Consider the following 16,660-nt stretch of genomic DNA (forward strand, 5'->3'; position numbering starts at 1 on the left):
TCTTTCCCTTCAATAAGATTTTGTTTTTCTTTTTTCTTGGAAAATTTCATGAATAAAATTTCTAACGGAAGAAAAAGGATTAAGGGCTATCAAATTCCACTGATGCACAAAAAAGTATCATCATTTCTTTTTAATATGAAAGAGACTGACAGAACCTGGAAATGTAGATTTTTAATTGCTCATAATATAAAACTGAATAGCAAATATACATAATCAGTTACAACTTGCAAATTTCAATGGTTAGATAACCTCCTGTTGGTGTGCCTGGAACGGGAGGGTTTTACGAATGGATTCACCAATGTATTATATGAGAAACGGTAGAAATAATTAGATTATAAAAGAAAAAAGGAAGAACAAAAGTTAGAGAATAAATGTTTCTACTCCAGGGGGTAATTCTGTCCTGAGCTGTTCGGCACTCATTCTTGCCCCAGGCATATTTTCACCTTTCTGAAACTCCTTTGGGGCATTTCAACAAAGTAGGATTGCAATATCTATGATAATCTTCTCCACCGTGATGGCGTTTTCGATAAAAAAATTTAATAAGCTCAATATCAACACTTTAATTTTCTCAGTGTTATGCGTCTCAGTCATAGCAACTGCATCATACATACGCCAAGCAGTCAGTTGTTATAAATGTAAGCCCTATCAATCTAGATGCAAAATTATAGCCTTCAGAGCAGAAAGTTTAGATATGCAAGAATATATTTCAATTTGAGTTCTACTTGGTTAATTAAGTAAAGCTGGCTCCGCAGTCTCCAGAACAAAATCAACTTAAATATAGTACTCTACCAACAACTTAACACCATGTTTAAACCTCGGTTGATTATTTGTCCCAGCGAAATGGCACAGTTTGTGTCAGACAAAATAAGATCAAGAACGTTCGAGTTCAAAGACTTGAGAAACTTAGAACCGCCCTCAAGCCATTCGGTCCCATGTTATGTACTAGAACCCAGAACCTTAGTATACAAATTTTGTATGAGACCTGGATCTGGTTTTCTAGTTACACAAGTAAGTTTTGGCCCCAAATGACCTGAATTCCTGCAGTTAATTTCATATTTGAACCATTCAACTTCACTCTCTCCCACTTTGACTTTAAACACTTTCCACTATATACCATAATAAGCTTGTGTCTTAGCATGTATGAACAACAAAGAGAGAGTTAATCATTGAGGAGAAAATAGGAACAAGAAAGATGGGATAAGATTTCATCACCATGTTAACCTATATGATACAGGAGATGAGTGGATTCTATTAGTTGTGCTTATGATATATCAAGGGATCCTATAAAGTAGTTAAGGTTGCACGTCTAATGTAATCCTCTGCCTCATTAAGTGGCTTTGGCGAAATATAAAATCGAAAACCAAACTGCTTAATCAGTTATTCTATTAGCAGGTCAGTCGAGAGGTGCAGTGTTATTATCCTTTTACTTAAAGTCTATCACACTCTATTAGTTCGACTCTTCTCTTTACCTTAACTACACATAAAAGATAACGGAACATGATTTCGACCTAGACACTTCAAAGCAGTAATAAAATCTGTGATTTTGAAAAGTAAGGAAATCAGATGCTCATCCCCTAGTCCAAGTAAATTAAACCAAGTATATCATTTGTCATACCAATTTCATGCACATAAAAATCCAAGCCTAATTCTGAATAAAACCAGAAAAAGTTGAAAATCATGGGCTATCTACATCATAAATTAGGCATCAATAGCAAACCTGAGATATACAACCCAAAAAAAAAAAAAAGCATTTTGCCAAATACAAATATAAAACAATATGACCATGAAGAGCTACAATGTAAATAAAACAGTCAATTGAAAAGAATGCAGCAAAGTACACACAAAAAAAAAAAGAAAACGGAAGAAGTATTGTGAAAAAGTACCAAAATGCAATATGCAAAAAACATGTAACATAAGAGGCAACTTATGGCACTATCTCATGTAGACAAGAGGTTGAATTTCTAAGCTAGAAGTAAAGACCACTTACTTCCAATGTAAATTTATGCAGGAAAGGAGATAATTTTATCAGTTGAGATAAACCAAGAAGGCTATCAAACTCATCGATAGATACTTTGATTATCAAGTGCCTGAGATTAGTTAATTCAGAGAACTTCAGAAAATTCATATTTTTATGCAAGATAAAATAACTAAGAAGAAATTAAATCTAAAGCACATACTCGCCAAAGCTGTCGCAGGACATATATTTTATACTAACCTCGTGTAGATGTATGTCAAATGTAAGAATCTCCAGCTGAGAAAAGTAGCTTGAAAATGGGCCAAAAGTATAATTTACACAATGACCATATGGGCATCAATTAACAAATCAACAAGAGAGGTAAGATTCCAAACTTGCAAGCTAATTTCTTCTCCACAATAAGAGAATGAGACAAGATTTGGAGCAAAAATCTCCATGCTTTAGAATCCGGACAGGCCACAATTTCAAGATAATTTAATCCTACTGATGAACCAACAACTTTTAAATCTACAAGATCTTCTGAAGAATGCACATACAGTAGTTCAAGTAGTGGACAATTAGACAAGAATTGCTCAATGACTTCACCCTTTATATTGACAAACTTCAAACAAAGTGACTTTAAAAACCTTAAAGCTGGATAAACCATGAGGCGGACGATAAACATCCACTGGGAAATCATAGATTTTTGGATTCTCTGTAATAATGAATGGAGTCAAATCAATCTCAAGCCTTTTAACTTCTTTAGTCAATGCAAAGTTAATCCATTTATCGAGATGGGTACTAAATCTTCTATGCAAACCAAAACCGACTATAAAATCATCCAATTTCGGACCTTTATAAATATCTACAACTTGATTGACCGATCTTATAAACACATTCCTCTCTTCTTTCAATAATTTTAATCAACATTTAATACTCCACTTAGTTTTCGAACCATCAAAGACTAAACGGGTTATTAATGTCCATAAACTCCTCCATTAGTCAGACAGGACACTAGTTCTTGCTGCTTCTTTAAGTGGTAGCTCGGACAGAATTGAAACAATAATCTCTTCTGGCAATTGGCTAATTCTATCTTCCCCGTATAAGTTATATCCTTAAAAAAAAAATTATGATAATCAACAATAAATACCCAATAAAAGAAAATGATCAATTAATAAAAAAGGCAATGACTTTTTTGTTTACCTTGTGATTTGGGTTGAGAGAAGAAAAACGAAATATTTTGTCCATTTAACCTAATTTGTCTTATATTCAAGTCAAAATTATAATATTGAGAGGTTTTTCTTAGAGGATCGATGTATGTACAGATGTGCAGGGAGTATGTTAGCTTGGCCTCAGCTGCTTTGCCCCCGTCGGATTGGAACCGGCGCAGGTGAGCGGAGGAAGCGACGGTTCAGAGAGAATAGAGAAAAGAATTAAATGTAGGTCATTGTTTTCGTTTCGGATAAATTCCCAAATTTAATGGGCTAAGCTTCACTGAAGAATAGGCCCATGAATTGGACTATTTAGCGTTATGCAAAGCCTTGACTTTTTGGTTTCTTAAGAGTCCATTAGTACATTTGGATACAAAATTTTATTCATTGCACAGATATTTTAAAGATAAATTTTCTTTTCTCAAATCAATATTATTAGATTAATAAATATTTTATTGTAATTTATCATCAAACAATGAAATTAGTAGCTATTAAGTTTTAAATTAACATTATCAAATTAAAAAATACAGAAATGCTGGTTGATCAGAAAAATAATAATCGCGGGATTCTTAAAATTTTTTAAAAAATTAATAGTAAAACACTTATTTTATTAAAATTTTTAAATTTATACTTTTATCTAAAAAGCTACATAATTAAATTTACCGCACAATAAAATCACAAGTCATCTCTTTTCCATATCCTTCTATTAAGACTTTTCTAGTGAATAAAGAATTTTAAGAAATTAATTCAAACAATAAATTTTGTTTAAAATAATGAATTCTGCAGAATATCATCTGGGTAATTTTCATACTTAAATGATAAATAAAATGAAGGAAAAGTAATTTAATTTGTCAATAAGAATACTAATATAATTACATAATATTTACATCAGGTTGCATGTTTAATAAGTAGATTCCATTACATCCAATCATATATAGGGGAAGTGCGTATGGGATGTGCAAGAAATTGTGAGAGGAAGAATATTAATATAGTGTTAAATGTGGTGGAAAAGAAATTAACAAAAGCGTGCAACTTTAGCAATCCGATTAGGGCAAATTATTTTGTTAAATAATGAAAGATTCTTGTTAGGGATGTTCCAACACTTGCCCAAAGTCGCATCAAGAAAACGTCATTGTAACTTACATTAGTTTCTAAATTAAACTATCTAACTTTTTTATTATAAAATTCAGAAAAAAAATGCCTTCAACTTGAAATTTCTTTTGAACTGAAATATACATTTGGAATTTATATTGATTTTGTGATTTTAATCCTATATTTTAATTTGAATAAAATTTTAAATTTAGATCTTTTTTTAATTTTTAAAAAATAAATAAAATTCAATTTGTTAGAAGTTGTATTTATCCCACATCGCTTCGTTACTGGGTTGTTATAATGTATATAAGTGGATTGGACATCTTCTTTCTTTGAGCTAGCTTTTAAGATGAATTCTACCCAAATCCATTTATCAAAATTAAATAATCTATAATTAAAAAAATAAAGATTAAGATCACTAATCCTTATCTTTAGAGAACCATTTTGTTTTGGTATCAATCTTTCATTATCTTATTGAGCTGCGGGAATTGGATATTACTATGTTAAAGGGCAAAGACAATTTCCACCCATCTTTCTCTTTCAACTTTTTTTTTTTGTTTTTAAGAAAAGAAGCCTAATGATGTCATTTATAATGTTTTATAATGATTAACTAATTTAATAATTAAGGTACGGAGTAATGTTAGTCTAAGTCACATTTAAATTTGTTCCACATTAGTGTATGATCACATATTTTGATTTTTATGATTAATATGAAGACAATAATTTCTAAATGATTTAAACAACAAGCAGTTGCCGAGGGAGGCAGGGGATGTGAGGGGGACTTGGCCCCCCAAACTCTAAAACCTTCTACAATTTTCTCTATATATTTTATATAGATATTTTGGATTTCACCTTTTAAAATGTTCAGAATATTTTCTATTTAATTTTCTCTATATATTCTAAATTTTGACTGCCAACTTTAGAAATTTTAAAATTTTTCCTATATATTTTTTTAGTTTTTTTTCACTTTCAGTGCCTCTTAACTCTTAAAATTGTTGTTTTAGCCCCTCTGTATTGAAGTCTTTGGTCGTTCGTACATGATTAACAAGTAAATACTAATGAAAGATTGCCATCTCAATGCTTGTTTATTGTAAAAGGAATCATCATCATCATCATCATCAATCATATATATTTTATATCAATAATACAAACATAGAGCCAACGAAGGATGAGGTAAGATTGGGAAGACATTATTGGGTGACCCTTAATATATAGTTTAAAGAAAAGCATCGGCTCTTTTACTGACTAATAAAGGAGGAGATCGGTGTTATGGACCACTTGAAAAGAAAGAAAAGAAAAAAAAAAACAATTAACTAAAAAGGAGGGTTTACATACATCATGTTTCTAAAAAAGCCACTCTTTAAATTTAGTTTATTAATTAGTAAAATTATATATATAGATGTTAAGTGAGGTCACAGCAAAGGGTTATCTAACCATATTTAACCCTAAAGAGATATGCATATGTCATGTAAACTTTGTTTATGTGGGTGTTTTTCACTTTCTATTAACTTAATTAAATGTCATGCTCCACTGCATCTACCAACTTAGAGAGTCATTAATTTACTTCACCTTGGATTAAGTTCTTATTAAACAACATTATTAGTTTTATGTAAAAATTTATTTTAGAGAGAGATTATATATTATCAAACTAAATTTAATTTGTATATGTTATGTAAAAATTGAGTGTGGAACCAATAAGCCTGCTACTATGACACCGAAATGGGGTCTACAAGCCGGCAACCTGATCGATGTTAAATCCTTTCTCAAGCAAGATGAAGAACAAACCATAGTCATATTTGTCATCACTATTTAAAAAGAAAAAAGGAAAATTTGTTTATTTTAAATATAGCAACATTTGTAGATAATTAGAGAGAAAAATGATATTAATTTAACATTTTAAGGCTCATATTAAAAGAATAATAATTAAAAAAAAAAAGTACATGTGAGGTGTATCTTATAGATTCCGTGAATGAAATTTTTTGTTAGGCTTTGAAAAGAACCTCTTGTTATTATCTTTTTGGTGAAAAGTACTAAATTATGTTTGGGATTAGGATGGTTTTGGACATTAGATCCGTTCTGGCAGTTGATGTTAATGTTATTGAGCGTGTCAAGCAAAGATTTATCAGATAATCCATACTTAGCCATAATCCAAGATAATTTTACCATAATATTTTTTTTCATTTTATGAAATGATATGGTTACATATACCTTTAGGATTTCTTTAGCTAAGCGGTTACTAATAGTCGGTAGCTAATAGTTGTTACCGGTAGTTCACAGCTAATAGCTGATAATTTATTAATTAAATGTTAGTTAACTTATTACTAATTGTCGTTGTTTAAATGTTTATAATGGTTAATATATACATCAATTAGATAATTTTATAGAATTATACTATATTTTATATTTATATTAATTGATTTAAATAGAACTCGGATATGTTTATAAATTTATGCATATACATAAATAAGTAAATAATATATTATCTATAAAATATAAATATTAAAAACAATAGTCCACCACACGTCTGCTATTTACAACACACAGATGACAAAAATGTTTCATTATTTTCGAAATTTTAAAGACCAAAGTGAATATCATGTTTTTATTCAAAGATAGAAATGTGGCTGTGTTTGGATTGGTAGAAGGCGTTTTCCATTGAAGTAATTAATTATCCACAAATCAAAATGGGCTGAAAGCTAAGACACTGACTAGTGGCAAGATCGTAGCCAAACATGCATATCCTTCATCATTATTTGCATATCCAAAGTACCCCCGAAGAAAAAAAAAAGTAAAAAAATAAAATAAAAGATTGATATGATGAAGGAACAAAGAAGATAAAATGCATATAATGATACAAAACACATTTGTTGTTTTCTGAAGATTGAAAACAGATTGATTTTATGGCATTAGATTCAATTTCACTTTTATAGGGCCCCAAATGTGCAACATGTTTATATCCATCTGAAATTCAATAAAGTTGGATGATTATTGTTTTATTATTATTCTTTTTCATTTAGCCCCATATGTATGTGATATGATATGACCTTTGTTTTTTTTTTTTTTCTTTTTTAATCTCCAATTATGTGACCCATCTTTTCATTTTACAATCAGTTACTGAATCCTTTCATTTCCTTCCCTTTCTTGTCAAGCCACTAGGATTCCTATACAATTTACTTTTATTGCTGATCCCTTCAGTATTAAATCATGGCTATGATCATAGCTTTGTACTTTGACATTAGGGATTTAAGAGGGAGAGACTACTCCTAAGGCTGAATTATAAATTAAAAAAATTTAATTCGCACGATTAAAAAATATAAATATAAATTTTTATTAATTAAATAAGATTTTCTTTGTTTTATATTTAAGGTATTAATGTTATTCGACATTGGTTTTGAGATTCTCAAATAACCTCTACGTGTAAATTATGAATAAGTAATTTTCCTTATCTTTTATGTAAGGCAAGATTAAAAGAACTCACACCTTATTATTAGTTGGTTATCTTTCTAAGTTTTCTGAGTATCACTAAAACTATAATGTTGTATTGAAGCATTTGCATTTTACATATACACGTTTTTAGGTTTAATTATTATAAAAAGAATTACATATTTTTAGATTCAGTATGTAATTTTTTAAAATTTTTAATATTAATATTTTTTAATTTTAACTAAGTTTAAAATATTAACATTTAATTATACAAAATTAATATTAAAATTAAAAAATATAGAGAAAACATATTAAAAGTATGTCATACAAATCCAACAAACGTGTGCATTAGTATTGCATACATTTGCAGCACGGATAAGAAATATGGTTAGTTGCAAACCATAGTAGCAGCCAATGTCCTAAAGATTTTCACGTGGATTGTCCAATCAAAATCAAAGCATGTCGGGTAGAGAGAGAGAGAGAGTGAGAGGAGATAAAGATAATAAAATTTTATTTTATTTCTTCTTCCCATTTTCAGCTGCTCTCTTTGTTCATGTTCATTGGTTGGGGTGTGTTGGTCAAATTCCAACGCTAAAAAAGGGTCAGTCTGCCCAACTAAACCTTCTGGAGTTTCAGAAGAACATGGCTGAGTTTGCCCACTATTACTATGTTGTCACAGCAGAAACCAAATTAAGTGTTAATTAATAGATTAGGTTGAACCAGCCAAAATAGTTTCGTCTAATTATTTTAAAAATGATTGGACTCTACTTTTAATTTTATAAGTGGACTATATGTGGTACTCATTTAGTATTATCAACCCATTTTCATCAATATTCAATATAGTAGCAATCAATTGATCTGAAACAAAAGAACACAATGTGGGATTTGTATAGCAAACAAGAGGAGGAGAATAAATACTAAAGCCCCCACCAAAAGCAACATAAATAGCACTTCCAAAATCCATAAGAAATAGAAAGGACAAGCTTTCATGATTATATCAATATTCTGATCTACAGCCAAAGCTACCCCAACAAAATTTCTCAGTTGCCCATCATGTTTTGTTTCCTTGAGTTTTCTTTTTCTTAATTTATTTTTATATTTTATGCCTTTCTTATCTCCATGGACCGTCTGCCACTTGTCATCACAATGCATATACATGCTTTTCTTTAGAGACCATAACATTTTATATGTTTTTCCATTTAATTTAATAGCACAATGTTGGTTTTGAATATAAAAACAAATAAATAAATCAATCAAATCTTCTTGCCATTTCTTAAACCTTTTATTTCAAAGAAATCAGAGCCACTGTCTTCTGAATTTTCCAAGAATTCTTGACTATATACAAAGTAGTGTGTTCCATGTTATCCTCAAGTACTCAATTTTAATAAGTCGGGGCACAATGGTAGGTATCTCATATGTGACATGCCTATTTATTCAAATATTATATTTTAGATAATGCGAGTTGATATTTTAGAAAAAATTATATACCAACTACATAGTTTTTTCTTTAAACTTTATTAATTTAGACTCTGAAACTCTTTACTTTCTGCTACTGTTTTTTATTTTTTTATTTATTTTTACATGTCTTTATTTAATTTTTACTCAATTTTTATAATATAAATAAATAAAAGAGATAAAAAAAAAACAAAAACAGAAGTTAAAAGAATGTTATATTATATATTATATATATATTAATATAATATACCTAAATAGTGTTAGTCAGTCAGTTAGTTAGTTATAAAAAATGGTTTGTTTTTTCATTCTATTAATTGATGTATTGAACACTAAAAATGTGAAAATATATTTTTCTAAAAGAATACCTTATGCAAATGAAAAAGAAAAACCAAAAACAAAAACAAACAAGACAGTATGAATGGGCTGCTAAAGACTGACAGAGGAAGCATCGCAGCACATGCCTTTGCTCATGAATATAGAAATGGAGAAGACTTATATATTATTCCACATGTAGTGAGTTCATGTTTCTCCAAGGCCACTTAAAGGACAGACCTTTCTGGGCAACTCGGTTCCTTTGTCCCTGTGGATACTTCATCATCCATTTCAATTTATTATTTGCCTTTTTTTGTTTTTTTCCGATTAGGTTTAAAATTTCACATATATCCATTCTTCTTTTAATTGTGTTTTTTTATAATTTATTTTATTGATTTCACTTGCAACCCAAAACATTGGCATATTTTAGCAATTAAGTTGCACATCTATTGGTAAAGTCTTCTTAGATATGAGATTGGTGATCTGTGTTTCAATGGACATTGACTTCATAAATAAATATTTTTATGATGATTTCGAGAAATTCATATCCTTAAAAGTTAAGTTGCTAGCTTAAAGCATCTAACCAACTACTTCTCTCTTATATTCTTCTTGTTCTTAATTTAATTTTTATTGATGATTTGAGCAATACTTTTTATATTCTTTAAATATAATGCTCTAATATTACGTAAATTAACTTCATATATAATATGATTGACATCTTAATTTTTGTACTCAAGAAAAATAATAATATAAATCTGGCTCTTCAAAATTCATAATTTTTTTTTTCTAACCAAATGATGTTTTCTTACAAATTTTTTATGAATTTTATAAAATAATCGCTTGAAACCCTTGAAATTGACATATCTTGTTAAAATAAACACATTTTGAACATTCTTTTCAGTTACACCATTAAATATGCACTCCATAAGCTAGTCAATTAGCAATCCATTCATAAACTAGAGAGGACATGAGTTGATAAAGATTTGATTTTGCGATTATGGGTTACCTAGCTGTGATGTAGTTAAAATGTGTCTTCCAATATGAAATTGTATTTTTCTTTTTCTCAAAATATTTTAAGGTGAGGTAGTCTTGGGTGTCAATTTTATCCAATTCCTTAAACGAGATTAATAATACACCCTATGTTCTAACCTTTTAAGTACTTGCCACATAAATCAAACTCAATGATTTCACTTACCATTTGGATTAGTTTTATGAGTCGTAGATTTACCATTTAAATCATATCGTATATGCTAATATTAATTTCCATATATGACACTAAAAATATATCATACATTTACAATTTGGTGGGGATTTTAGCACTCCATGTTTAAAGTATTTAGAGTGCAATACATTGAGTAGAAAGATGTTTAAACATTGAGAAAGGAAATTAAAAAAAATAAAAATTCACACGATTATGTAGAAATGGTTTTTTTTTTTTTTTTTGATGAAATGCCAAATTGAGAAATGAAATCAAACTCGTTTAAATAATAATATTCTTTTTAAGCTATTTCTTAATCATTTTCCCTTCAGCAATTCCCAAAATTCGAAAACTGCATGGACTACTAGTTGCCGGATTACATTGTAAAGCAGAAAAATATGTTTAAACATTACTCCCTTCGTGCTATACTAACCATACTAATTAAAAAAGATTCTAATTATTTATCACATTTATATATTTAATATAATATTAAATATTTTTATTTTATTCTTGTGTTTGAAATAAATATAATAAATTTTATAATATTTATAGAATAGTAATTTAGTATAATTTAATTAATTTTTTTTAATATTTAAGTATATTAAAATATTTTCTTAATTCAATGAATTACTTAAAAAAACAATGATTAGTATGTAATGAATGGAGTATTAGATAGGACTATCAAATGGTTTCTCTAGTAACAATTAAAATTGCATATATCCACACATATAATTGAGTTCACATGTATATGACAGAAATACCATGCAAGGGCTCCATAATTACTGCTAAGGTGGACCACACTGATTGAAAATGTCAAATATTCTGAGAAGTAACAACAACTATAAAGTTGACAAATGTATTTGGTTAGTGAATTAATTTTTTTTTTTTCTGTTTAATATAGAAAGTTCATTAATTAATAATGAACAGCTTGATTGTAAATGGGTTTTCCTTTCTAATCTACTAGCTATAAAATCTATGAATATTTTCTTGATCTAATATAGGCATAAAAAGGAAAAAAACAAAAGAGTGAGAAAAAGAAGAAATGGGGCAAGAAAAGCCAGAAATTCTTGATGTTTATAATTTAAGTTGTGAACAGAATCCAATAACTAGATTACCCTAAAAAATTAGAGAACATAATCCTCTTACTGATAATACCAAGAGGATTCATCTCCAGTTCTCCATATCCAATTAGCTGATCAGAAAACAATGACAGGTACAGAATTATGGGCCCATCCCCTTCATACCAACTTGTAACATTAGTAAAAGAAAAAAGAAAAAGTAAGAATACAAAGAGAGAAAATTAATTAACCATGTACACTATTGGACTAAAAATCACTTAACAAATGCAAAATATTATACAGAAAAAGAAAAAAAGGGAAAAAGAAAAATCAATTAACAGGAGTAGGCCAATCGGTGAATGACTCGATCTCTAAGAATTCCATGGTAAAGAGCTACTCTATTTGCAGGCATTTCTCTTGCTTTAACACCAGCACCACTACTTTTCTTGAATTTTGGTGGAGAAGAAGAATTCTTGGCAACAACAATGGCACCATGCTGCCTTCTGAACTCCTCTCCATCCCCTCTTGGATCCACTACGTCTTCTGCAAAGTGTACTCTCTTCTTCTTCTTCTTCTTATTGGTTTTCTTGCCTTCTTCACAACCCATCAAAAAAAGAACGAGAAAGTCAATTAACATAGAAAAAATAGAGACAGAAAATATATGCATATGTAGGTATTATAAGTTAAATTCCAGAAACATATACATGTACATATATTTGGAGATACCTGAGGAGATACAAGAGCGAAGAACAGCCTGTTGTTGATGAGAAGATTGTGGGATTTGTTGTTCCATAGGCAACAAAGAGGGGGGGAGAGATTTTTGAAGGCGGAGAGCAAGGAGAATTACGGTGCCGGAGACGGCCATAGCGGTGGCAAGAACCATACCTTGTGAGCACAGCATAGAAGTCATAGTTGATGGTGATGGTGATGATGATGAAGAAGAAAAGAAACTGAATAAAGTGTATGCAAAGGAGAATATGCTTTAAGGGGAGTTTTAGTTTTTACTCTTGAACACGGGGACAGAAGAAAGATAAATGAATAAACATATAGGTAGAGAGCTGGTGGTGGTGGTGGGTGCAGTCGAAATTAATCTATTAATATGTCAAGAAAATGACAATGTACGCATAGTTGAGACCAAAACTGTTTGTATTATTTTAATGCTTTTGTAATGAGAAAGGCAAGAAATTGGTGGGGTTTTCTTACATTACACAAGCGGGGTAGTAAATGAAAAATTTGAAAAGGGTAAAGATTATGTGTAGTCAATTGTCTTGTAAGCATATGTTCATATTAGTACTTGATAGACAACTGTACTATGATGCTTAGACTCTGATTTATACACCTCAGGACACTTTAAATATACATATAAACATTTGTTCTTTTTATATATATGAAATATCTGTGCCTACTTATATACTAAATACTAAACTTATAATTAAAAAAATTATATAAATAAATACTAAATAATTAAAAATTTTAATTATTTAATATAACCATATCAATTATATATATATATATATATATATATATATATATATCTGTGTGTGTGATAACACAATTAATGATTGAACTATCAATAATATTTTCAAAGGCTCCAAAAGCTTACTTGATTTTTGCATTATCTGTAAGGATAAGTAGAAAGTGCCGAACGAGATTGTTCACCCACTTATTCCGATAATTAAGTCAGTAATTTATGAAAGAATGATTTAAATATAATGAATGTGTAAAGTAACATGTACCATACAACTCTTTATATAGACGTTGAAAGTTTTGATGTCCTATTAGATGTAGAACTTATTAGATATAGGTTAGTTTATATATAATAGGACTTATTTTTGAGTTATAAATCGGATCAAACTTATGATTAGAAGACACGATCTCTTAGACTTTCTATTGTAGGGAATACAAACTTGATCAACTATGCCTTTCTCACATGTGATAAATTGATTTTATATATATATATATATGATAAAAAAATTACACATTTTTTGAGATGATCACAAAACACATAGGCTAGAATCATATATACCTGTGCTGTGTGGTTCATGAATCATAATCTAGACAAAGAAAACCCCATAATATTGTTTGGTCTTGTTAACCTTTTGCTCGTGCTCGTGCACCACACGGCAAAGAAAACTTTTTCCTGGCTTATGTCACTTCCTTGTTGGGAGAAGACGAAGACTAGATCGGGAGGGAATATCATATTCTTGGTCTTTCTTTATTGAGAAAAAAAAAAAAATTGTCGAGCCAGGGCGTTGCCGACGCTCCTCCGATCCCCGGTGGTTACTCGTTTGTTTTTGGGGTGCGTGCTTTGTTGAAAGAGGCATATAATAGTGCTTTGATTTTTTCCTTTCCTTTCTTCATTTACCTTAAGTGTTGTTTAATGATATATTGGCTTTAATTATCAAAATAAATCTCAACTTTCCATCTCTTTTCGTATTATCTAATTCTTATTAATTTCTTTATATAAAAAATTTGGTGAATTCAATTCAAAAAAGTGATAGATTTTACAAATATGATGTTGAATTGTTTTCTAAAATAATGAAAGAAAATTATGAATTAGCAATATTCAAATGAATATAAAATTTAAATTAATTTCTTTGAATAATTTAAAAATTTTAAAAGTGAAAATCACGTTCCTCACCTTCTCTGCTTTTTCCCTCTATCCTTTATGCGCAGATTAACTTTTAATATTTATCATTAAAATAGTCACTAAATTTTAAATTATAATTCACTATAAAAAGATTATTTGTTATCTAAATACAAAAAATACTTTTACTTTTATTATTGAGATTTAAATCAAGAATTTTGCTAGAGTATCGTGTGATACTCTATCATTATGAGTCTATTTTTTCCAGTTATATTCTATTGATTAATATTATTAAAAATAATTTTATATTTTATATATTCAGTAAATATAGATTGCCAATAAATTTATATATAATTTTTAATTATTTATAAAAATTAAAATTTTATAGTTAAATTTTATAATTGTCAAGTACTACTAATTACATTTTAAAAATAAATAAAAAATTTAATACATAAAAGAGTAATTAAATACTATATAATTGACTAATCTAATATTTTATTATATTAATAAATTATTAAAATTAAGAGAATATTAATTTATATAAACTTATATGATACCGTGTATATGATATATTAGAATGAATCTTAAATTAATAGTTGATATAAATCTTTGTATTTTAGCTATTATTCATAACATTGTACTATAATAGTGTGAAGGCAATATATTGTTTATTGTAATATGTTTTTCAACTGATGTAATTGTTTACTTATTTCCATTATACTGTGTTAAATTAGATTCTGCCTTTAAGATTTGGGATAACCTTTCTTTTCTTTTTTGGATTTGAATTGAAACACTGTGATAAAGGACTTAAAAGGATTTGCATAGCTAAAAGATTTGTTTACATATATATATATATATATTGTTGGTCTGGGTCATCCATAATGTGTCCGAGCATAGCAGCCTACCATGCTAAAGTATTAGAGATTTTAGAGGCCAAAGATCCAATTGAAGATTGGAAAGTGACTTGCAACCAATGGGTTTAGAACTTGATTTTGCAATGTTGCTTCCTCCTGCACATGGCATCTACCCTTTGCTATTCTTTCTAGACATAGTAGTTTGGTACCAACTGCCTGATTCAGTTGAATGTATTCGGTTAAAACACATAAAAGCCTAATGGTAATAAAATTCTAAAGTTTTGCTTGTTTTTTAAAAATATTAAGATATTATAAAATTGAATGCAATTTTGATTAATGAAGTAAGAGCTAGTTGGCATCCACGTGGGCATGTTATTAAGTCTACATCTACACCATACCAACAGTAATCAATATGAGTTAATTAATTAGATTTAAAAAATAAATCTAAAAAAGAAAAGAAAAAACTTAGATTAGAATCTCTCATGAATATGATTTTATAATCTTTACTATTAAATTTTAATCAAACGATTGAAATTTTATTAAAATAATTAATTTAAATTTCATGTAGTGAGTAGTTATATATTGAATAATAAAATTCCAACCATTAAGTTTAAATTTAATAGTTAAAATTATTCTAACGTAACTTATCATGTTATCTAAAACGTGAAAGGATTTCAATTTAAACAAAATACTTGACTTAATCTACTCAAATATTCTCTTTCTCTCTCTTGCAAATTCTTATTTTCTCAGCAATTAGAAATTTTTCTTCTGAATCGAAGATCTTGTTATCACACACAACTCTTGCATTCTGTAAGAATAATAAATATTTTAGTGATAAATATGTGAAGATGGTGTGTGAGAAATCATAAAATTGAATAACAATTATTGTAGGTGTATGTGAAGTTTATTGTGGAGTGTGTTTGAAGAATCAGAAAATGGATTTTGGAAAGCAGGCATTAAGTTGATTTCTTTCGTCTTTATATCCTTTTCTTTCTCTTCTCGAGGGCTTGGTCATGTTCTTATTGAGCTTTTGTGGTGGGAGACTAATATTTTTCTTTCTATTTCTTTTTTTAATCATTTTTTCCTTTTGCCTATTAAAACAAATTCTTCCAATTCTGTATCTTGATTTTATTTCAACTCTTTCGGCATCAATGGAAAAAAAAAAATGTATTGCAGCTATCATCATGAATTTCAGTAAAAAAGGGTTTTCTTTAGGCTTGTATAGATTATTACACCGGTCCTTTTAGGCTAAAAATGGCTCTCAAATGAGATAACAAAGAATAATTTTAATAAGATTTTGATAACTACGCATAAAACATACTTTATCCAATACTTTATCCAATTAGGATGAGGAGTTCCGAATAAGACAATCTAATAATAACTCATCATCCAAGCTATAAGCTGATAAGGATTCCTACTAAAGATGAGGAATTCCTAACGATGTTCTAAGATTGTAGTGACTAAATCCGAACTAGAAGACTAACTCTCTATAAAGTAAGGAGAGGAGTCCTATTCT

At 28.8% G+C, this 16,660-nt stretch overlaps 1 protein-coding gene and 1 pseudogene across 2 annotated transcripts; both read right to left on the minus strand.

Annotated features, from left to right (window-relative positions):
* Positions 1–166: 166 nt before the first annotated feature.
* On the minus strand, positions 167–6,402 carry LOC107261669 (annotated as a pseudogene).
* A 5,286-nt stretch (positions 6,403–11,688) lies between these two features.
* Positions 11,689–12,914, minus strand: LOC8275895. 2 transcript variants are annotated; one of them, XM_015722544.3, is made up of 2 exons: positions 12,430–12,914; positions 11,689–12,294 (listed from the first exon to the last, which is right to left on the minus strand). In XM_015722544.3, the coding sequence occupies exons 1-2, from the start codon at positions 12,611–12,613 to the stop codon at positions 12,038–12,040; spliced, it is 441 nt and encodes a 146-aa protein (XP_015578030.1). In that variant the 5' UTR covers positions 12,614–12,914; the 3' UTR covers positions 11,689–12,037. The 2 variants fall into 2 exon arrangements, with proteins under 2 accessions (XP_015578030.1, XP_002524503.1); XM_002524457.4 differs by having other exon boundaries at positions 11,689–12,297; positions 12,430–12,885.
* Between the last annotated feature and the right edge of the window lie 3,746 nt (positions 12,915–16,660).

The sequence above is a fragment of the Ricinus communis genome, chromosome 3 (genome assembly GCF_019578655.1).
Source record: "Ricinus communis isolate WT05 ecotype wild-type chromosome 3, ASM1957865v1, whole genome shotgun sequence".
Lineage (NCBI taxonomy): Eukaryota > Viridiplantae > Streptophyta > Magnoliopsida > Malpighiales > Euphorbiaceae > Ricinus > Ricinus communis.

What these genes read in the sequence shown, in the direction of transcription:
- LOC8275895 (XM_002524457.4), bottom strand. Translation starts at nt 12,613, where the DNA reads ATGACTTCTATGCTGTGCTCACAAGGTATGGTTCTTGCCACCGCTATG. An exon ending in TCGCTCTTGTATCTCCTCAG is followed by an intron (nt 12,298 to 12,429) that starts GTATCTCCAAAT and finishes TGGGTTGTGAAG; the next exon opens with AAGGCAAGAAAACCAATAAG.